Consider the following 22,955-nt stretch of genomic DNA (forward strand, 5'->3'; position numbering starts at 1 on the left):
ATATAGTGTAAGGATGATGCCTGCAACACACTCAGAAACTGTTTAGCCAGTTTTTGGCAGTTTACTCCCAAAATCACTCCGAGCTACAGATTCTAGTGTATGATAAATATTCTTAAGTTGTTGAAAGCAGTAGAGGTTAACCATAGAACCACTGAAGAGCATAAATATCAACATGTCGTAAGAAACATTTGGATAACAGATTTGGACATCCCAGGCTTAAGTGATATACAGTTGAACTCGGATAATCTTTTCAGCAACTCTGAAACTTTTGGTTGCTCAACGTGAGATAAGATATAGTTAATGCTCCAAATGTAAGATTAATGCTTGTGTCAAATTATTATATTGAGATAAAAACAGTTTTTTGTCATTGGAAGCAGAAATATTACAGTTCAGGTAAAAGTCCTGCACTCTAACTCCTACATAAGTATCATTAGTAAAATGTCCATAAAGTGTCAGAAGTACTAATTCTGGAGAAAAATGTCCCTTGTGAGTGATATATTGTAATATATGATATTATTAGATCCGTCAGACTGATGCATAAATGTGTCAGCAACATTTTACTGTTGTAGTGGGTCAATCTGGAGCTGGTTTGGTCCAGTCGTTCCCATTTTAGGGGTCCTCCTCCTCCAAAAGGTCACAAGGGTCGTGAGATGATCATTATAAAAGAAGGGAAAAAAAAGTTCTGCAAGACAAATCTGTATTCACTTTTTGTGTATTTTTTCTAATCAGCTATATTGTGAAATATTAGATCATTTTCCCATTTTGAGCCCTGAATAGTTATGAAACCATGACAAAACTTTAATCATTTTTTAATGTAACTGCTAACAGACAAGTGGACCCAATTAGACACTGCTTTTTTTTTGTCAGGGATTAAAACCAAAAAGGCTGGGAACCACTGGTTTATAATGGATACAATCCACACAAAAATTTATTGTATTTTATTAACTAATCATAGGATTTTTTAATGTAAAATCCTAATCTGTAAAGTAAGTGGTACCTGTTGCTGTCAAATAAATGTAGTGGAGTAAAAACCTACATTTGCATGTGAAAACTCCAGTAAAATGCATCCACTCAAAGACTTTACATAAGTATAGCAGTACTTCAATATTACTACTTCTACTACTACTTAGTAATTTTCTACCACCATTGGTAACATTGGTAACCACGACCACTATCAGTGATATATCCTGTTTCATTAATGTAATTAAAGCACTTCAGAAGGCTCACAGATGATTTACATAGGAACACACATGTGGAGGTGTAATCTACCTATGTGGCTTCAGGTAATTTTGCCAGTAGGCCACTTCCGTGCTGCTGACCAAGCTGTTTGCCTTCTGATCCCAACCTTTCCCCCGCTGACCAGTTATTGAGAAACTCAAGAGTCTTACTGTCTCCTCGCTGCAGTAAAGGGATATGAAGGAATTCAATGCCTCTGCCCTGTTGCAGTCATAAAAACTGATACCGAGCGGAGCAGATATCAGATCATGTTTAGACTTTTTGAAGCTATACTTTTATAGATTTTCCCACTGGCCATCCCTGGAAAGAAGTCTTGGAGGGGCCCCTGAACCGCCTTCTGCATTCAAACACACAGCAAGCCCAAGACTATAAAAGAGATAACATCCATATATTATTATAGCAGTCACCTTAAATGATCCATGGAGCTATGATTTATGTTACAATCACAGTACATCACTGACCAGATATACTGTAGAGCATCTATAACATTATCCATCAGCATTAAATGTACCCTCTAAAATCTACACTCTCTCAAGCAGAACTTGTGTTTATTGGCTTCATCACACCTTGGCACATAACACCTTACTTTCTGGAAATTCACATCAGTAAAAATATTTATTACCATCCTATCTGTCCAGCTTTGTTCAGCACTTCATGTCTTATAGAGCTGCATCAACTTTGTCTTCTTTACAAGTCAGCTCAGTGGATTTAAAACCCACCACGTTGTCTGATGGAACCAATGAAAGACTTTGAATAAACTTAAGATATGACCTTCTCTAACTCCTTATTCCTTATTACTGGCATTTCAAGAGAACAGATTCACAGAAAAGTGATAAATGAAGCTGCAGTTTATGTAAAAAAAAGTGTCAGGGACAAGGTTGTAAGTTCAGTCCTTTGTCGCCCTCTGCTGGCCAGGATCTGTCCCTCCAGCCCAGACAATGAGCGGCACCCGAACAAAAAGATTTCAGTGATCAAAAGAACATTAAACATACTCAGAGACATGGTCACAATTAGTCCAGGTGCTAGTGTGGACTCACATCCCAGGGCTGCTGGGCAAACAGAAACCTCTCATCTGTTTGAAACTGGCTCCAAGTAAAAGAAACCCCCTGCTGGTTCCAGCAGTGAGTCACGGGGCACTCTGCTCTTATTGTCTCCGTTGTTAGAGGGAGCGGTGTCCTTGTGTCTGAAGGATGGTGAACCAACGGGAGGGTGAATCTATCTGTGTGGAGAGCCAGTGGAGTCTTGTCTATGTTCTGGGTCACTGTGTTATTTGACTGATGGAGGAATGAGGGTGGCACTGAGATGGATGTCAGACGTTCAGAGTTTCTGATACCTGTACATCAGATGGAAGGAATGAGATTAGTTAGAAGTGAAATTTGTTTACTTCCTCAAACTTAAAAGAATGACACCCCAAAGTTTTATTCAAAAAACACATTTATCAAGTGAATTGCTCCTATTACAGCCAAATGCAGGAACAACATTTAATAGCAGCTCTCAAGTGATCACATGAATAATCACGTTCAGAGAAGAAATATTTGCCCTATTAAATTAAACTGGAGCAGAGAAATTATATACAGTAATAACAAGGCAGATTTAGTACAGCAATGACAAAAAAAAAGATATGGAAGCCCAGGTGTCACTGGGAATGACACTTCTATGGCTACTCCCACTATAGCTAGCTAACTATTACAGTTACACTTATTCTTACACCTTTAACACCTATGTCACTATTTTATGAAAACATTATTTCCCTCATGATGAATCCAGACAATCAAATACTATAGAGAAAATTAAACACAATGATATGATATGTGGTTTTACCTGTCTCTGTTGGGAAAATGAAGCCATTGTGCAATTTCCTGGCAACTGTGTTGTATGAGGAGGAGGCCTCTGGGTTTTGACAGTAGAATCTTGGCACAGCTGTTGCCTTCAAATCAACACAAACATAATCCTAATGTGACGATACAGTATCTCATTAAAAAAAATCATATTAGTCATATTAGTTAAACCATATTACATTTTTTTTTAAAAAACAACAAATTCTTGGTTTCAGATTTTAAGTTTAAACATTAAATATTCATGAACACATAGGCAACACAAAGTTTTTGATTTAAAAAAAAAGTGTTAATTCACACTGTACCTGGTGCGATGTGGAGCTGTGTGTCACTGCTGGATTCACACACACTGTCGGAACATGATGTCTTTGCCTTTGAAGGTCTGCAGCTGTGAAGGACAAAAACATTTTGTCAAATCACTTACAATTCAGTTCAATCCATTTTGTTACAGCTGAGTGATAGCATCACACAAAGGCCTTTCCATGCACACACTCACTCTGCGCGCTACTCCTCTGTTTGGTTTCCCTCCTCCATTTAGCCCGTCTGTTTGAAAACCAGACCTTTGAAAGACGCACAGTCATGTCAAGAGTAGAAACTGTGATTTTGTATGAACATTTAGATGATGAAAATCATGACTCTACCTTGATGGTGTCTTCAGGAAGTTTGATCTTGGCGGACAGTTTCTCTCTCATGTACATGTCTGCATACTGGCTGTGAGAGAATTCTGATTCGGGAGATAGAAGCATTATATTTAACAGCTTTTCTGAGTGGGAAAAATGCAGTACTGTGTTAGTTTGGCACATGCATACGGTTCTAAATATTTGGCTTCACCTTGCTCAAGTGCTCTGCTCTGCTCTGGGGAGAAGGTGGTGCGGTTTCGCTGCTGGACACCTTTAGGTTTCTGGTCATTACTGCTCACTGTCTCAAACATCGCTCTCTGATTCCCATCTTCTTGAATCAAAGAATCAAGACCTGCACATGAAACACACACACACACACACACACACACACACATACACATTACATCAGTATATTAAACCAAGATGAATCAAATTAGATTATTTGGGAAATGATGCATTTTGTCCTTTTATACTATTAATTTTTTCCTGTTAAGAGTCATCAGTTCCCCTCCATTCTTTCCGTTATCGTCAGTAGATTTCCAGTGACCTTGTCAGGTGACTCACCCTGCTCACCTCTGTTGATCTCCATGCACATGGGTCCGTGGTCCAAGTGGATCTTTCTTAAAATCCGATTTATAGATGACACCTTGTAGAACACATTAAATATCATCAAATACTGGAAAATTATCAGTTACATTAAAACTAGTGAGTTAAAGTCTCACTTACGCTGGGCACTTTCGAGACCTTGCACATTCGTGCTGCTGCCAGACGCTTTCGAATTTCCCAAGCGAAAATAGTTGGGTTTTCCCTCTTGCACTGGATTATAGTGGAGATGACACCGGGGGTGAGGAGTCGAGGTCGGCTCCCTCCGATGGTCTTGGGCTCGAGGAGTCCTGTGCTGCGGTAACGGCTCAGGATCTTACTGACGCACCCGTTGGACACCTGAAAGACGCAGTGGTTTGACGCACTGATGGTTTTAGTCACTGAAACTGACCTCGCGGTGCAGCAAGACGCGTTGGACAATTTCTTTCTCCAAAAAGCCTAAATGTGGTTATTTGTGCAGCTCTGCGTACCCGAAGTATCCTGGATATTTGGCTTGGACGGACTCCCTCCGAGGCCAGTTCTATCATTTTCCTCCTCTTGGACTCTGGGAGAGGTCTGCCGTTGAGAAACATCCCTCCTAGCTGGTTGACACGTCCTCCACCTTATCATAACACATTCTATTGTTTAAATGTCTCTTTAAATTGCTTACTAACGATAGAGATTGACTTCTAAAATTACATTTACTGTCTAATCTGTCCTTACTGCACATCAAAGTCTCTGCACGTGCTTTTAAAACTCTAATAACAGCCTTAAAGTGCGCAATAGAATCGTAAAAATTAACCTTTACTTTGCAGATCAGTGTTTGTTCCGCACATCCCCGCTGGCTCCCAGACTTGATGATAAAAGTTCCAAAAACTAAAGTCGTCAAGTGATGATGTCCCCAGGAAAAAGAAAACAGAGAAAAACAGAAAAATATAACAACTTGTGGGAGAATTGTCCAGGTATCTCTGGTGAATGACACTGCGATGGATCACGCCCTTCAGCAGAAATTTATAGGCCTGCAGACCTCAACATGACGTGGTGGCCTGTTACCAGAAATGTCAACATTGCCTGGAAGTGAATGGGAGCATTATAAAGTTAAAATGGGATTCAGATGAGCAGGTCTCTGCTGACAAAAATGTTTTTAAAAATGTACTTGTGTTATTTCAAATATGTTTGGGGAATTTTTTTTTAAAAACAAGTGTCCAGTATTTTTGGTTTAAGCAACATGCAGAGGTATCGACTGAGTCATGGAAATTCATGATTCAGATAGATTCCTTCAGCAAGTAGCCCGAGTATAAGTCCAACAATGAGCTGGGTCTCGTTATAATGCACATCAAACATTTACAAATCCAATAAAATGTAAATAATAAAATATGGGTCAGAAAACGTGTTCTCTCTGAGTTGCATTTGTTTGGAAGAAGCCATATACAATAAGATATCACTTAACAAGAAATGACATAATCGTCTTTGCAGTGTCTTGTCTTGGTGACATATTACATATCGCTGTACCAGAAAATTGAATCGACAGCACCTGACCACATTTCACCAGATTTCTTGGCTGTGGCACTTCACTCAGTGCCATAAACAAATATCTCCACTTCTGAATTCTTACACTTTCTGTGTTTTTGATTCAACGTGTCTGTGTATTGCTGTAATCAGCAAGTCAACCGTAATATTGAAGCTGGGGAATTCAGACTGCTCTCCTTTTGCGCAGCGGCCACAGGCCCAATCAGACAAACTCTCTTCCTCAGTGCAGCACTGTCCAGCCCTTAAATTTTCTGCCTCTGTGCATGTTATCATGTTATAATGAAGGTGGAAATTCCATCTTTCAAAGAACCTAAATAGTCAACACTAGCATGTTTCCCATCCTTTAGGGGGGCCTTGTGGTCACGTGACTTGAGCATCCTTTCCCAGGTGAAGTGGCTCGGATTAAAAGGATCTCTGGTCTCCTTTCATAAAACAAACATTTGGAAATCTGCTCCAATGACGACTGCCATATGGTAAAGTGCTTTTGATAAATCATAAATCCATCACGCAGTCTCTCTTTATTACATTTTCTCTCAAAACGTGAACAAATAGACTCATATATGGGTGCAAGGAAAGGGCCAATTGGGGGACCTCGTTTATCCATAAGAGGGAGGCTAAAATAACCCTCACAGATGTTCCTTGGGCAGCCAGCAGATAAAAATGCGTTGTAAACGTTTCAAAGGGAAATATTTGACGAGCAAATATTAGCCTATGTGAAAAACCCACACAAGGCTCGTCTTTTGGTCTGTTTAATGACTAATTGAATATCATTAGTTGGGTCCACACAGATCGAAGTGCCACCGAAATAAAGGCTCACATTTTAAAATGCCATATGGCCGAAATTATACATTAACCATGAGTTAGAGGACAATAATACTCTCTGTGTACAATCAGCCAGGTTAGATAGAGGACGGCCATTTTTGGACACCATCATCTCCTTGCCAACCGAGACAAAGGACAAATAAGGCAAGCCTTTTTATTTATTACCGGGGAGCTGATGTGGTCATTGATTTATAGTACTTTATTGCACGTACAGTGTGTGCCAAACGAGGTTGATTAAAGTACTTAGGCTGTGTTGTTACGACAGCACCACATATTCGTGGTGCGTAAATCTAAATCTGGGCTCGCCAAAGGAAGGGGCGGGAGTTTAAGCGCTTAAATCATCCCACAGAACGAGTGAACATTGAGATTTGACGTCCTACGTGTTTGTCTTGTGTATAAAACACATATATCTGCCCTTTGCTGTGTCCTGAAGTGTTGGAAAATGTGAATAATTCAGCCGCGTAAAAAGGTAACCAAAACCTCTCCAAAGCGCACCGAAGTGCCGTGTGCGCAACGGGACTTGCATCCATGCTCGCTTGTCTGGCAATGTTCTCCTTCCTGTTCTGAGACAGCAAAGAGTTTCGTGTAATGTCCATGTTTTTGATTTTTACTTCAGTCAATGTTCTTGACTATTCTTTTAACGCAGACGAGTGTTTTAGTCTTTTATTGTAAACAGACCTCTTTTCTTTCCATTTTCTCTTTTCTTTTCTTTCCAAGCTACACCACAAAAACCGGCTGTCTTAACCTGCCATTTAATTTTAACTGTGTCTTAAATGTTTTACAGTAAGACGTTCAAGGATGTGGCCTTAATCTTAGTTTCCACCTTTTCATTTAAAGATTCAAACTTGGATAATCATGATTACAACAGTTAATATTCATCACCACAAAATCGTCCACCATTGTCTGGAACTAACGACACCAGCTCGTTGAAGGACAAAACCCTTTTTTAATGGGTAATTTGTAAACAATGTCTCAAATTCTCGTTATTCGCCATATTTTCCTGTATGTCCACAGACTGAGATCATTCCACTTCATTCTGCTTTTCATACTTGTAATAGGTTTTAAATGAATACTGTGCACTGATACTCAGACACGCATAAAAATGATGTCAAGCTGGCTAAATGACATCAAACGCCAAACAAGCAGCGATATTCCTGCTCTCCCGAGTATCTTTAGTTAATGACAAATGTAGCTTTTTTTCCCCAAAACTTTGCGCAGCACGCTATAATAACGTGACCTTCTGCAGGCCTATATGATATAGCTTATGTCAGTTTTTTATGTCAGAAACCTACAGTGGTGTCCCTATGATGCACATTAGCCAAAGAGTGTGTAAGGTTGTATACATTAATCCCCGAATGTACATCAAAGATTTTATAGCAATTCCCCAAGTTAATCTTCCCCTGCTGTTCAGGAAGACAGGAACCGCGCAGCCTATGACAGTTACAGATTTACCAGAAGAGGCACACAGTGGGCAATTTTAATACAACGTACCTATGGTCAGTGTTAGGTTAGGATGCATGTGTTTTGGCTCCTGTTCATGCATGATTATCTTTCATGTTAATTTTGCATTGTGATTACAGCTCTTCCTATTTTGCTCTTTTTATTTTCATAAAAATGTAGATGATGAGTGCCTTCACTTTTTTTTTGCCAGATACTGCATCATTTTGTCATTAATTTATTCAGCATGATACTGATCTGATTGCTCATCCATAATGTATCATGTAAATCACCATCTTTTCTTTCTTTCTTTTTCCCTGCAGGTGACAGCATGATGCCAACCTCTCTCCTGAAGCTGCTGAAGTGAGTGAGTTAGAAGTTTCCAGCCAACTCATTTTCATTGGAACTAACAAAAATGGGAGATGTTCTGGCAATTGGCAGCTTGCTTGAATTATCCAAGATTAATATGGTACATAAATAGGTTGCATTAATATCAAAATATATTAGCTGGATAATTTGTAGTTGTTGACAAGCGGTTAAAATTCCCCTAACAACCACTGACTAACTGGCCTGGACATCCAAACATACAAACAGAGTCACAAATACTTGTGCAAAGTCATAATTTCCACCCTTCAATTCACATATGTACATATTAGCCTCTACAATGTGCAGTGTGTATACATGCACATAGACATAGAGGTGATTGAGTTGAGAAAGGGGATTGTTTGAAATCAAACGCTCGTATCACATGGACAAATTTAAGAAGAAAGTTTTCTGGAGTCTTTGAAATATTGTTCATCTAACAATGTGTACATTTTTTTGTTTCCTTTGATAGTGGGTATCCAGCCTCTATCCCTCTCTGTCTATTCTAGCCGTCTGTCTATCTCTGTCTCTCTCTCTCACACACAGTTCATAGCAGTCATTACAAGTTACTCCTTGTGGGAATTAATGCCTGAGCATTAAAAGTCATGATATATAAAAACATAACAAGGTATTTGGCTTCCAAATATTTGGAGTAAGTCCCCCGAGCATGAATGTCCTTTTCAAGAAGTCCAATGCCCTGCTTCCCACTCACATGGTTACTCACAATCATGTCTGGGAGCTGCCATGTCCAACTAAACAGAACAGGCAAAATATATGTTTTTTTCATCTGATGCAAGATCACCCCGGTCACAGAGCATAGACATTACCAGAACCATGGAGCAGGTTCACAAAAATGGAATGTAGCCATGCAGTAACGTAGTCTATATATTTCATGAATGTGTTGTTTTGTTATATAGAACACTGAAGAAATACAACCTTGAAAACAACCTTCATGGCAGAGGTAAAAATTGAGTACAGCTGCCAACTAATAAATAGCTACAATGTATATTAAAGTGAAATACCAAAGTGCAAAATTTTTGATTTTAGATTGTTGACACGTAGGCTATATTGTGCTCTCAAAACCCTGAACAACATTTTATTTTTTTATGGCAACTGTTACAATATTTAGGCCTTTACTTTATCACTTATAATATGATATAATATAATATAATGGTTTTTTTTTCAACAAAATATATATATATATATAGATATATATATATATATATATTTTTTTTTTTTTTTTTTCTATCACGTAATAGCTTTAATACTAAAGAAATCTTTAAACCATTGATTCTCGGGCAAGTTCTGAGGCCGTAATTCATAATTACTTTGTCCAATTTTTTTTTCTTTTGTGAATGCAATGCGCCTCCGTCGTGTGAGGTGCTTATTGAAAGAATATTTTCCGACACACCTTGAAGGCAGCATTAGGGGTTAACACTATGCTGACGTGTCGCACCTCTCGCTCCGGAAGACTTTATTTCAATTTGCCTACGCGGTCGAGAAGAGGCTCCATTCGCTTCCATTCATTCTGCTCCTCGAACCCGGAAAGATTTTGACGTGTGTGTATGCATGGCAAAGTGTGTTTCCGGTATAACGTGTGTGTTGATCGGTGGTCAGCCTTTTTCTCTTGGCTTTCAGTAGAACAGGCACTCACTTCAGAGTCCCAGCTCCCTTACCTGGTCACCCCTTTACGGCGATATATCTCAAACCAGTGGACATGGCATCCGTTTCGGCACCAACTCAGACTGCCCCTACTCCGACTGCTCCTCTGCAAAGAGGAATTGTGAAAATGGTAGGAATCCTAACATATGAATATGTGAGCTGACTCGGTGAGTCTAGGGATATAGCTAGTTAGCTTAGAGAGCTGAGGGCCAATGATGGCTAATCTAACTCGGTTGGCACACAACTTAAATTGAACTTATTTGACGACATGAATACAGTTATCTGTAGAATGTAAGTGCTGGCATTATATTCATAACAACTGTCAGTAACTCACCTGGCTGCGGCAGCATTACAGCTAACATTAGTTAGCTGGTTTGCTACTAACTTTGCTAGCCTGCTAATGAGCTGAAGCCAACTGACATTAGCACATGTTTGCTATCTTGGTAGGTAGCTATAAGTAACTTAAACTATTTCACAGGAAGTCTAAAGTGTATTGACAGACATCAAACTGTCAAAAGTCCATTGTGACGAGACAAAATATATTTACATTTACAAATATTCAAGCTGGCTGGACACTAATGCCTTTTTGTAACTTGTTAGCTGTAAGGTTAACAGATGTTTAGTTTCCCAGCTAACGGCTGTTAGCTGTTAGCTAGCCAGCGTTTACTGTCCAGTAAGTTTGAACTTATATGAACAAAGTTCGTGGTCTGTGGGGCAGCTAAAACACGGAGTCGAGAGCGTTTAAAACAAAGTGAATTCATTCATCTTATTGACCACATTTAAATGAGTACTTAGCCAACTTGCGTAAAAGCTAACGTCGTTTCATTTGTGTCCCTCTCAAGAGTTTAAGTGTCATTGTGTTTTATTTCAGCGGTTTAAAGCACCGGTTATTCACATTAGTAAATATAGGATTTCGCTCTGTAGTGGTCGAGCTGGATGATGTGTCTCAACCGTTATAGTCACAGACGGAGCATTTCCTCACTGTGCTGGGTAAAACCGACCACGGGAAACTGACACGTAGCTACAGCTTTCTTTCCCCCTATAATCTCCCATTCATCTTGGTAGTGTATAGTGTCTGTTCATCCATATATTACTTCACCCTTCATTCTGGCCAGGCACTTTGATCTAAAGGCAAGTTAACCTTTACTCACCCAAATAAAGTTAACTGATTTTTTCATTGTATGCCTTTGCATAGTAATGTTGTTTGACCTATGGAAGGTGTCCAGTAAATCGACAGTGTTTAATCTGCCACCATGAAACTCATGGAAAAGTAATGTTACCTTGCTCAAGGGATGGATAGTTGTTTCAGGGAAACTTCTTTCATAATTTCCAGGTATATTTTAGGATTTGAGATGGCAGGTTCTTTACCACAATATCAATTTTCAAACCTTTGTTTGTTTTCTAGAGACTGAATTAGCTGGGAATTGATTAGATAATCATGGGATTAACATGTATGTATATATTATTCCTGGTTCAACTCACTATAACAAACATATAATTTCAGTTATCTTGTGGTGTATGTTAAATTGTTTTAGATGTTGGGATTATTTTAAAAAGGTGCATGTCACTCATGTTCCTCATCAGCATGTACCTGTATATTTACAGCATGTACTTAATCACAGAGAGCATACTGAGCACATAATTACACCTGTCTCCAGGCATTTGAAGAAGGGCTGTTTTTAAAACTGTTCAACCACTGTAAACAGGTAGCTATTGGTATCCTCCCTGGAGAAGGACATGTGTGAGTAGGTTATACGCTTGTGGGTTTATTACCAAAGGAATTGAGGGTTTTTTGAAGAGATTATTATAGCATCTTTATAGTGCACCGCAGTCAGAGTAGTTGGATTAATATGATTTTAAGAAATAAGAAATACATTTCAAATGAACTCTTCTAGGTTTCTATTAACTTTGCCTTTATTTACTAGGCAAACAGTATACATAATTTAGTAATGTAGTAGAACCTTCATCTAATACAGTCAGCTCTGTGCCTTGAGAAAGGTTATCATGGAGTCAAGCAAAGCCATGTAGTACTTTCCAAGTGGAACTTGGCCGTTTTGTAAACAGAGAAAGGGGGTAGTGCCTCTTTGCCTCCTTTTTTTTTTTTCAATGGCTGGTTGATGTGTAAAAATTACAGCAACCCTTGTGCTTAGCCTATACTTGGAGAGACTGAGTCAGTTAGTAGGGAACAGTGGTGATTTGATGGAGGAGTTTATCTTGCCCACATCTTAGATCAACAGCCCCCAGTGATTCTCCCTGCTGACACCCTGGAGAGTCCGCAGATAAAAGGTGTTTGCTCAGATTCGTGTAAATGCCATGGTTGTCAAACCCAAGAGTAGGTTATCTTTTTCAGTATTTAGCTACGTTATCAGATGGTGTGATCTCACCTTGCGTTTGAATGACATACTGTCACCATGGCAACATGTAGTGTGAAGTTGCTTTCTAGCTCTACAGCTATAATAGTTGTGCAGGCTCCTGTTACGTCTTTAAAGACTTTGCTCATTTAAAGTTACTTTGATTTTTTTCAATTGGCAACTGATTAGCATCCACCCAGCAGGCTGAACACACAAGCTCAGATGTAATTCACTGCTTAAATTGATGATTTCTTTATTTGCTTACCTGATGTACTTGTTTATGTCACACCAATTTCAAATTAATCCAGCATAACCATCTGATAGTGCTTATCAGACTGACACTTGCTGCAATTTCATGCAAATATAGGGGTTTGCTGAATTTATCAGAGCATATGTATTGTCTGAGAGTAAATTATAAACTAAAAGCTACCATTGATATCTTCCTTCAACACAGGTGACTCAGTTGTTGTGGTCTGGTATTTATTACTGGTCTTTCTAACCCATCAATTCCATAATCCTTTTTGTGATGAATAGATTTTAAGAAGCAAGAAGAGAGGGAGTTTAAAGATAAAACCTGTATTTGCTGAATGAAACAATAGCCAGTACTATTACTGTTGACTGTATCTTCTGCAATTGACAGTCTTTATTGTCATCTCTCCAGGTCTTGTCGGGCTGTGCCATCATTGTTCGGGGCCAGCCTCGAGGTGGCCCACCCCCGGAGCGTCAGATCAATCTCAGTAATATCCGAGCTGGAGCCATGGCCCGCCGAGCTGCTCAGGGCCAGCCCGACACCAAGGACACCCCGGACGAGGTGAGTCCCTTTGTGTTTGTGTTTGTTTATATTTTTGTGTTTGGCAAAGGTAAAACAAGCTGCTGTGTGCATCTTTGTTTTGACTATGTGGAGAAGATGTTGCTTTGGAATTTTTGTCATATGACTTTGCTATCTTCTGTCTGATTAAATAGTTGTACCATAATTATGTATGAATTGGTATTCGGACCATGCCTGTTCGTATAAATAATGATGTAGCCTAGACATAAACATGTCAATGCTCAGTTGAACTCGAGGCTTTAAGATACCACTGGTGTAATTTGATGTTTTCTTATCATGCCTTTGAAAACTTGAAGTCCATCAGTTTGTTCATGGCAGCTAGATGTTACCACTGTCTGCCCTTTTTTTTTTTTTTTTTTTTATAAAAAATTGATTATCTGCAAGATGTGAGTGTCTGCTGTTTATTTTTTTTTATACATTTTTCCAATTAGGCCTCAACAGATGGTCATGCCTTTATTCTATTTATCCGATAAAAAACAGAAAAATCAATTGATATCAGGCTGACAGAAATAGTTTGCTTTGACCAAGATCATATCATATTGAAAAACATGTTTACTACAGTTTTGCTTACGTGATCATCACGCTGCTAATTATTGCATGTAGTGGGTCCTATTTTCAATTAGTTTAAGTGGGCTGTGGCTGTCGGAGGGCAAAAGGAAACTTAACCTGAAGTGAGGGCCAGCAACTGTTTTTTTTTTTTTTTTTTTTTTTTTTTGTCAGAAAATAATAAAATGCACATTTTATTTAAATGACGGATTCTGTTTGTCACTGCAGCAGTATGTCTCTGCTAGTTGTTTTATTCGGCTGCTACTGTTGAATCAAAGGGAACTTTAATTAGTTGTGATTAACTTTTGTCAGGATCACCATATGGAGATATACATTCATATTCCTGTCTGAATTGCAGCCATGGGCCTTTCAAGCCAGAGAGTTCCTGCGCAAGAAGCTAATCGGCAAAGAAGTGTGCTTCACTGTGGAAATCAAGACTGCACTGGGCAGGGAGTACGGCATGGTCTACCTGGGGAAAGGTGAGTGTGATGTCACATCCAACACTACCCCTGAACAATGTCCACCTACATCATGGATTGGGAAAAATAAACATTCCATAAATGTTCCTTCGCCCTATATTTTTCAGTAGTATGTATATGTACTGAACCCACTTGTAATGTGGAAATCATATGTTACACAGTTATGTAACTGTTATTAAGGGCAACTCAGTGGGCCTCCCCAGAATTATGGGTTTTGCGGGTGCTATTGAAATACTATATAATAATAATAATAATAATAATAATATAATATAATATTATATTCTGTGCTAACATAACATTAGAATTTGTGTTAAATACCCTATTTTTTTAATAGTTTTAAGCCGCACAGTACTGTACTAGCTTATTAGCTGCAAGTAAAATTACCTGACCTGAACTAATTGCTGTATAATTGTAACCATACTGTTCTAAAAAGTGTTCTATTTCTTCTGAAAAGTTTTTTTCTCTCCTCTCATTTTAGACACAACAGGTGAGAACATTGCTGAGTCTCTGGTAAACGAGGGCCTCGCCACAGTCCGCAGGGAAGGAATCAGAGGGAACAAGTAAGATGTTTTCTTCCATGCTACCTGCACTCTACCACTATTTGTTTGTTGACATGAATCCTTTGAATGGCATTACACCTGTACAGTTCGAAATGCTTAACACAATGTTGTCAGGCATCTAACACTTAGTATTAGGACATTTAGTGGTTATCATAAAACTGCTACTTATGTGGAAGTAACTAAGGTTTTCATTCTGCCTATCTATCTGCTTTTTGGTGAGATGACTCAAAAAGTAAACCAGTATATATTTTAATCCAATATCCCAAGCAATATATGATTGCACTATATGTCTCTTGGGGATCTCTTGTTGTTATGTCAGATTCTCTACTATGTATAATGTTTATTATGATGCTTTAATCTGATATGTTGGCATGACTGACCTCGGGGTGTGTTATTATGCAAGACACTGATATGAAATGCTTTCCCTCCAAAACTGTTAGCTCACTCAATGTGGTTAAAGTAAATTTGGACGTCAGAGCTGGTTTTTGTTTGCAACCCTATAATTAGTTTCACAGAATGAGGAGGAAATCACTGTTGGCAACATGATCTAATCTTCTGCTTCAACACTGGTGAATCTGTGGCGCGATATACATAAGTCGTCAACTGGTAGACTGTGGAGAATTCAGATAAAGTCATGGTGTCCCAGATGGTGGCAGTATTACCCTGCTGCTACATCAGTGTACCTCTGTAGTCCTTTACTGCCACATTGCCCCAAGCAGCAATCCCCTAAATACACTTGCACATCCAGTGCTATATGACAAAGTACTGTATATCCCCCCCAGTGGCAGTATTTGCACATTACACACATTACAAGCAATTTGACTCATGCTGCTACATTTGTATCTTCCAACATGAACAGAGATGATGTGAATATTTTGCCACTAATGACCCATTTCAAGCATTCTGTGCAATGGCCCAGAACAACCACTAATGTAAATGATGCTTTAAGTGTAAGCGGGCATCGTTTGGCCAAAGGGGATGTCCATTACTCAGCGAGGACTTCAGGCTTTAGTTTTTCCCTCAATGCTCAAGCCTCCAATATCATTGCCCCCGTGACTGGCTACACTGATCACACTAACTATAATATGATGATAATTATGGGGGTGATGGTAATGATGATGGTTTCAGACAGTGCAGTTAAACATGTGCTCAGACGCTGACTGCAACTTGGGAAAATGGTCAGCGAACTGATGGATTTAAGGACTCGGGCCAGTGTTCAGGACTGCACCAGGTCACCCTGTGGCACAGTTGTGTGGTGCTGGTTTATTAGAGCAAAAAAAGAACACACAGTCACTCTTTCAAATACACAAAAAACTTTAAAAGTGAAAATATGATTGAATTTTAAATGTATCCTACCTACACATTGCAGATGTCAGTGTCAGGCAGATTTAGATTTCTTTACATCACACAGATGAATTTCACTTTGACTTGATCAGTCATAAAAAATGCTGTCCTTGGTGCTGAGCCATACAGATTTTGAAACGCACTCATCAAGCTTCTCCACTCAGTCTTGTGTTTCAGTTTCTTTAAAAATGCTTAATCCATTCACTGAGGTGGTTAGACCCTGTAAATTAGTCAGATTCCACGGTATTACACTTCCCTTTAGAGAAATGAAAACCACAGGCAGGAGGGTTGACTGATTGGTTTATATAACACCCACCCACCAGAGGAGAGGGGAGCTATATTAACATGGAGACACACTGCTTTATAACCCCCCATTGCTCCTTTTTAACTGGAGCCCCAGAGGAGTGCTGGCTGAGGGGTGTAAAGTCTGGGGGGATGAACTGTGCTTGCTTGGTCCTCGCTGCTCACTAGGAGTGGAACCCTTCCGGTTAAGTACACTAGGGAACAGGACATCCTACACCCTCTTTAAACTGTACAAAGACAACAGGGAGCTGTAAGACAGCTTACTAAGGTTCAACATTTTGTATCTATTTAAAGTATTTTTGGTTTCACAAGGGAGCCATATGGAGATGAAAGATGTAGCCTACAGCGTGTTCAAATATAAGGGAATTGGAATAGTTTTTTCTTCCCTTGGTCCTTGTTCCTCCAGTAGTCTTGCTCAGTGTTGCACTTTCTTACCCTTCAATATCTATTCTGATTTGAAGCAATGTCTTGTTTTGAAGGAGTTGCTGACCTAAAAAAAAACAGTCTATTTGGAGACACGGATAAGTTCACTATCATCTGCCTCCACACATGGACTTATTTCTATATCTTAACCAATCTCTGCTTGTCAGTCTCTTTCCATTTATTTTTGTGGCTTTACAATGTCTGCTCTCCTTGATTGCATTGTTAGCATTTCTCTCTATCTTTGTAACTTTCTGTTCCTGTTTATCACATAAATTCTAAGTAGCTTAAACACAATTGACGTCTTAGTGAAAGTTTCACTATTGTTGCACAGTAAGCAAGAAACAGTTTTGATTCATTTGAAGTTCGTAGTTAAATCGGTGTAGAGGCAAACTTGACGCCATTTTGGGCGGGAGTCCAAAAGCCCAGTCAAGAGCACACAACTGGAGAAAAGGTTATGTGTGTGGTATTTTAATTGAGACCCACTTTGTTGTCTTGCCAACTTGAATAATATCTTTTAGGCAGCAAGATGTGAAAAATTCGGTTTATGCACTGTTCATTTTTAAAAAGCACAAGTCAACATAGCTAGTTTTATATCAATTGGGCAGCCATTGCTTCTTGGAAAAACAAAAGCCTGTTGGCCATTTGAAGTTCTGAATAATTAAAGTTGTTCAAGGGCCCTCAAAAAGCATTAGGCTGCACAATTTAGAGAGCCAGCATGGAATTAATTGTGGCGTTTGTAGCCAGCTGCGTGGTTGCTTTTGAAGGAGCTGTCAAACATGCTTATTGTCTCTTCACAAAATGCTTGAATAGATTTTTTAAGCACTTATAATCTGGTCATCAGCTGGTTGCCACTAAAACAACAGTGCAGTTTGTCAGGAACAGCACTTTCTCCTGCACTTAATTCAACAAAGCTGGAGCCTTACCAAGCTCATACAGTCCACTAATGAGCACTTGTGCACGTTGAAGTTTATAACCAGTGACAGTTTTGTTGCACCGAAGAGCTAAAACTGTTGCTGTAACTTGAAGAATTTTAATGAATCCAACATAACAGAAGTTTATAAAAAAGACCGCTTGCATTTGCCACAAGTTGCTGTAATTGTAGTTCTTGTAATGCTAATATTTGCCTATTGGAACAAGGCTTTGGCTAGGCCATATTTTAACACAGCCTGGATAAGAGCAATTAGAACATGTTCAACTTAACAAGGGGTGCGACTCCACAATCAAAACCTTTTCTGCCTGTTAGATACGGTGTGTGTCCCTTTCTGACTAGTGTGAAATTAAGTGCAACTTGTTAACAGGCTGAGCTAGCTGTGTTATTTTTCAAGTGGGCTGTCAAAGGGGTTTTATGGCACTCAAAACCCTCTGATCTTCACAGAGCTGTTTGTAACCTAGTTATGAGGAATATTTTAACTCCAGCTACCACAGCATCAGTGCAGCTGTGCTCACTGACGGCATTTTCGTTCTCAAAAGCTTTTAAGGGAACCATCTGTGAGAGTTTCGATGTCAGCTTCACTCAGCTGTTTCAGTTGCAAACCAGGTTTTGTGCTCCTTAACTAATTCAGTGGAATAAATTTAATATAGTTTCTGTTTCTTATTTATGCAGTACATTAATCTTAAGGTATTCAGGTAAGGTATTATACTATCTGTGTGCAAGTGTATCTAAAGGAGACGGCTTGGAACGAGAGGGAAATTATGTTCCATGTTCACATCTTTTTTTCTTTTGTTTTTCAATAAGTTTAAAAAATGGCAGCAAAAAACTCAAATGGAAGTCAGTCAACTATCTTTTATTGAGTACATATACAGAGAGCAATGTATTGATTTTGCCACTTTAACAATTTGAAATGTGTTTTGTGGTGTTCCTTTTATTGTGTCTTAAACTTTCCTTTTTATTTGTGTGACCAGTCCAGAGCAGGCCAGACTCTGTGAATTGGAAGACCAGTCAAAGTCTTCCAAGAAGGGAATGTGGAGTGAGGGTGGCGGCACACACACCATCCGTGACATGAAATACACCATAGAGAATCCCCGCAACTTCGTCGACTCCTTGCACCAGAAACCCATCAATGGTAATGAATGTGGGAGGGGCATGTGTACTGAGACACTCGCAAAGACAAAAGCTTGGCCTGGGAAAGAAAGACACATGGCATATAAAAACACACACAATATTACATAAGCCTCTATTTTCTCGTAAAAGCCAAATTTGCAGGCTTCGCTCCAAATATCCACTTCAGGGCATGTAATGGCACACAGTATATCACCCTTCACCGGCTCATTCCTCCAGTCTCTCATCTCTGACCTACCCGAGGTGTAATGTGCCACTCAATTCATTTCCAGGCGACTGCTGTTAACAGTGGCTCAGCTCATTTCACTACCCTTTAATTGAATGGGAAAATGAACCGGGGAAGGCTTTTTTTTTTTCTCCCTTTCTTTTATTTCTTGTTCTTACCATTCACAAGAGACAGTCAGGGTTGTCTCGGAATTGGAGGCAGCAATCCAGCCAAAGCGCTTTAAATGTGCACTGAGTCGCTGTGAAAACTAGAATACCAATTTCTCTCTCATCTGCTTATGCAAACACACACACACACACACACACACACACACACACACACACACACACACACACACACACACACACACACACACACACACACAGAGAGAGAGACTTATGCATCCACACAAGTCATACACAGAAAGAATGCATATATAGACTGAGAGAACCCATCATCAAAATACTATTTATGCGCAAAATGCCTCTCAGGAAAGGTGACTCACATCCTGTCTAATTTTTTGAAGTACTTTAGAGGTTAGAGGCAACAGTTGAGTGATATGATTTTGGGGACAAATTCAATGTAATACCTCAAAAGCTTTCTAGTAGAATTGACCTTGATATGTAGCAGATAACATTGTCAAAACCTTAAAGGGACACTCCACCAAAAATCTGTTTGTGGACTACCTTTGTAGGCTTGAAAGGTGGACGTTAAGACAAACAAAAAAAAGTTTGACCTTTTTAGAGTGTTGACGGCAATAGCATAAAAAGTACTGTATTAGCTGTATTTTGGCTAAGAGCAGAGTACTGGATTATGTTCATTTTGTTGCTATTTCTGCTATGAAAACTTGAAATTCATCATAACCAAAATTAATTCAAGATGACCACAAACTGCTGACCTTTTTACAGCGACCTTTGAAGCCTACAGTAGTGAGTGTTTGATAAAAAGGGATTTTGGTCAGAGCATCACTTTTTAGTGGATCACACAGTCTTGTCGACGAGGCCATGAAATTCTCCTCTTTGAGAAGTAGCAGAAAGCAATCCTTTAGCAAAACACTTCGAGCCCACTGCTCAGCAAACACTGGTTGTTTTCAGCAGATGACAGGTATCATTGTTTTGAATTTGGTGAGTATCATGCAGGGCATTGCTGAAAAAGAATTCACGCTATGACAATGTCAACGTATGACAAGGAAGGTTAAAATAAATGAAATAAATTCAGAGATTCATTAGTCTAGCCTTACTAACCTTTGGGCAACTTTAATGAAAGAATCAGACGTTGGGTTTCACCATCATTCAATCCTCACCCCTACATAATCCACTGTGAAACACAATGCATATAAACAAATAAGCACGTCTAATCCAAGAGCTTGATTTCTGTTTGCTCATCATAACTCAACACAGTCTCCTCTCCTTCCTCAAACACTTCTACATTCTGTTCTTCCTCCCTCCAGCCATCATCGAGCATGTGCGTGACGGCAGTGTTGTTCGTGCCTTGCTGCTCCCCGACTACTACCTGGTCACTGTCATGCTGTCTGGAGTTAAGGTAACCACCACCACTCTCTGCACTTACAGATGTCAGTGGCAAGAGACTTCCGTAACACTAAGGAGTTAGCAGAAACGAATGCATCGTCACTTCTTTAGGTCTGTGTTTGTTCTAGCAGAGTCATATCCGCTCCACTAAATTTCTCCATCAATCTCTTTCACCAAGCGGAGCTTTGCCAATGGACCACTCAAGATAACTAATCTTTTTCATCTCCCACTTGAAGATATTACATCCATTGCAAGGTGTTCTTTGTCTTGTTGTTTAAAAGGCTTGTCTGCTCGCCGTGCCTGGTGTGTTTATTTCTGTCTGGTGTTTTGCTACACTTAAAAGGAGAATACAGATAGCATGTACAGCAAGGTGACATCAGTTAAAAGAGGGTAACGGTAGTACACAGCAGATTATATCAAAAGAAAAAAAACTCCAAGAACTGCTAGTTGACTGCAGGGAATTGCAGTAGACAAAATGCATGCTTCTCTTGGACAAATTTTAACACATTTTCCATTGCTTGCAAAATACCCATTGATTGAGGCATGAGTATTATTGTGTAATGTGTTTTTGTGTTTTTTTTCTCTCTAGTGTCCCACATTCAAGCGGGAAGCGGATGGTACAGAGACACCAGAAGCATTTGCAGCAGAGGCCAAATTCTTCACTGAATCCCGTCTTCTGCAGAGAGATGTTCAGATCATCCTGGAAAGCTGCCCCAACCAGATCATACTGGGCACCATCCTTCACCCGGTAAGACACAGGAATCAACACCCAGTCATGGTAGTGTCCTTAAAATCCAAGGTTTTCTGTGTAATTAATTGTTGTTTCCCTTTGACTCAGAATGGAAACATCACAGAACTCCTGCTGAAGGAAGGCTTTGCCCGCTGTGTGGACTGGTCCATGGCTGTGTACACCCAGGGAGCTGAAAAACTCAGAGCTGCAGAACGGTGCGCAACTGCAGCAGAGATTTAGTTGTCCACAGAAAACTTGATTTTTGTTCAATGTAATCCTATATCTTTTAGAGTAGTTGGATAGTGCACATGTCTTGAAGATATAAAGGATTAAGGACTTTTAATGAAAAAGTCTTGCTGGTTCCTATAAACATATCATTAATCATTTTAGTTGGTTGCAGACAGGAGGCCTCACCGTACATTATTTAATTCAGCTGTCCACTCAGGTGACAGAAAAATGTAGGAGCCAATTTTACATTACATTTTTTTTCTGGAAATCACTGCTTTGATACAAGATATAAATAATCACGAGTGTGCATGCTGATTCTTGAGGTATTGGAAGTAATTGTGGAAATTAGATATGCACAAGTATGTACAGATTTATGCCACCACTGTTTCAGAGGATCAATTCACTCTATTGTGCTGCAGTGACATCCTCTCTCTACAGTCATTGCAGCAATGACTATTGGCAAGTCATGTAGGAATTTTTCTCGCTTTAATGAGCTTCTGTAGCATTTTTCCAGCCAAATGGATAATTTTTAGTCACTTGATTAAGCCTTTATGTCCTTAATATCTGGCTAATGGTGAGGACTACCACTGATGATGATGATGATGTGATTTTGTTTTTGGCCAGATCTGCGAAAGAGCGCAAGGTCCGCATTTGGAAGGACTACGTGGCACCCACAGCCAACTTGGACCAGAAGGACAGACAATTTGTAGCCAAGGTGAGGTCTCGATGTGGCTTTTATAAGCTGTGTCCCCTTGGCGAACGTGCTGTCTCTGCTTAATCTTGTCTTAAGACTAATGTAATGTTTTTCCATTTGCATCATCTTGCTTCCATTGAAAGTCCTCACTTATCTTTAAACACCACGGAGAAAAAGCTGAAGTAAGGTATAAAACTTTCAACCTGACATGCAGACATTATCCAGTATGAATAAGACTTGGCTTCAGTGCTCAAGGAAAGCTGCTTGTTTCCCTGGTCGCTTCCTTCTCTTGATGTCTCCTGCAGTATTTCCAATTTTCTCCACGCACCACAGCAAAAGCAGAGCCACTTTGAGCCCTCTAATGAATTAAATCCTCCTGATGCCTCTTATTTTCACATTTGCACCCCACCCTCACTGAATAAAAAATAAAATAAAATAAAAATCCCTTTACTAAAGGTACGAGGAGGAATGCTTAACAGGAACCTTGAAGCGCTCCCCAGTCAAATTAGGGCCAAATCGCTGGCGTATGCTGTAACAGTGGCACAGAACGACCCCCAAAAGCCAAGAGCTAGAGATATTAGCTTTGGA

The 22,955-nt window shown here is 39.5% G+C and overlaps 2 protein-coding genes across 4 annotated transcripts in view; one reads left to right on the plus strand and one right to left on the minus strand.

The window, feature by feature from the left end:
* Positions 1-1,452: 1,452 nt before the first annotated feature.
* Positions 1,453-5,471, minus strand: pax4 (paired box 4). Of its 3 annotated transcripts, none has more exons than XM_056367928.1 (10): positions 5,076-5,471; positions 4,765-4,895; positions 4,418-4,633; positions 4,265-4,337; positions 3,903-4,043; positions 3,713-3,795; positions 3,568-3,631; positions 3,377-3,459; positions 3,058-3,187; positions 1,453-2,569 (listed from the first exon to the last, which is right to left on the minus strand). In XM_056367928.1, the coding sequence occupies exons 1-10, from the start codon at positions 5,107-5,109 to the stop codon at positions 2,259-2,261; spliced, it is 1,266 nt and encodes a 421-aa protein (XP_056223903.1). In that variant the 5' UTR covers positions 5,110-5,471; the 3' UTR covers positions 1,453-2,258. The 3 variants fall into 3 exon arrangements, with proteins under 3 accessions (XP_056223903.1, XP_056223902.1, XP_056223905.1); XM_056367927.1 differs by having other exon boundaries at positions 4,256-4,337; XM_056367930.1 differs by having other exon boundaries at positions 1,454-2,569; positions 3,058-3,163; positions 4,256-4,337; positions 5,076-5,468.
* Positions 5,472-9,976: 4,505 nt separating this feature from the next.
* The window catches only part of snd1 (staphylococcal nuclease and tudor domain containing 1), a 170,756-nt gene continuing 157,777 nt past the window's right edge, over positions 9,977-22,955 (plus strand). Inside the window, exons 1-9 of the mRNA XM_056367694.1 lie at positions 9,977-10,217; positions 13,100-13,249; positions 14,172-14,292; positions 14,771-14,852; positions 18,825-18,985; positions 20,637-20,728; positions 21,305-21,463; positions 21,554-21,660; positions 22,298-22,388. Of these exons, the coding sequence (XP_056223669.1) occupies positions 10,143-10,217; positions 13,100-13,249; positions 14,172-14,292; positions 14,771-14,852; positions 18,825-18,985; positions 20,637-20,728; positions 21,305-21,463; positions 21,554-21,660; positions 22,298-22,388 (1,038 nt within the window). The 5' untranslated portion in view covers positions 9,977-10,142. The remainder of the gene's footprint in view (positions 10,218-13,099; positions 13,250-14,171; positions 14,293-14,770; positions 14,853-18,824; positions 18,986-20,636; positions 20,729-21,304; positions 21,464-21,553; positions 21,661-22,297; positions 22,389-22,955) is intronic.

The sequence above is a fragment of the Seriola aureovittata genome, chromosome 22, assembly GCF_021018895.1.
Source record: "Seriola aureovittata isolate HTS-2021-v1 ecotype China chromosome 22, ASM2101889v1, whole genome shotgun sequence".
In the NCBI taxonomy this organism is placed as follows: Eukaryota; Metazoa; Chordata; class Actinopteri; order Carangiformes; family Carangidae; genus Seriola; species Seriola aureovittata.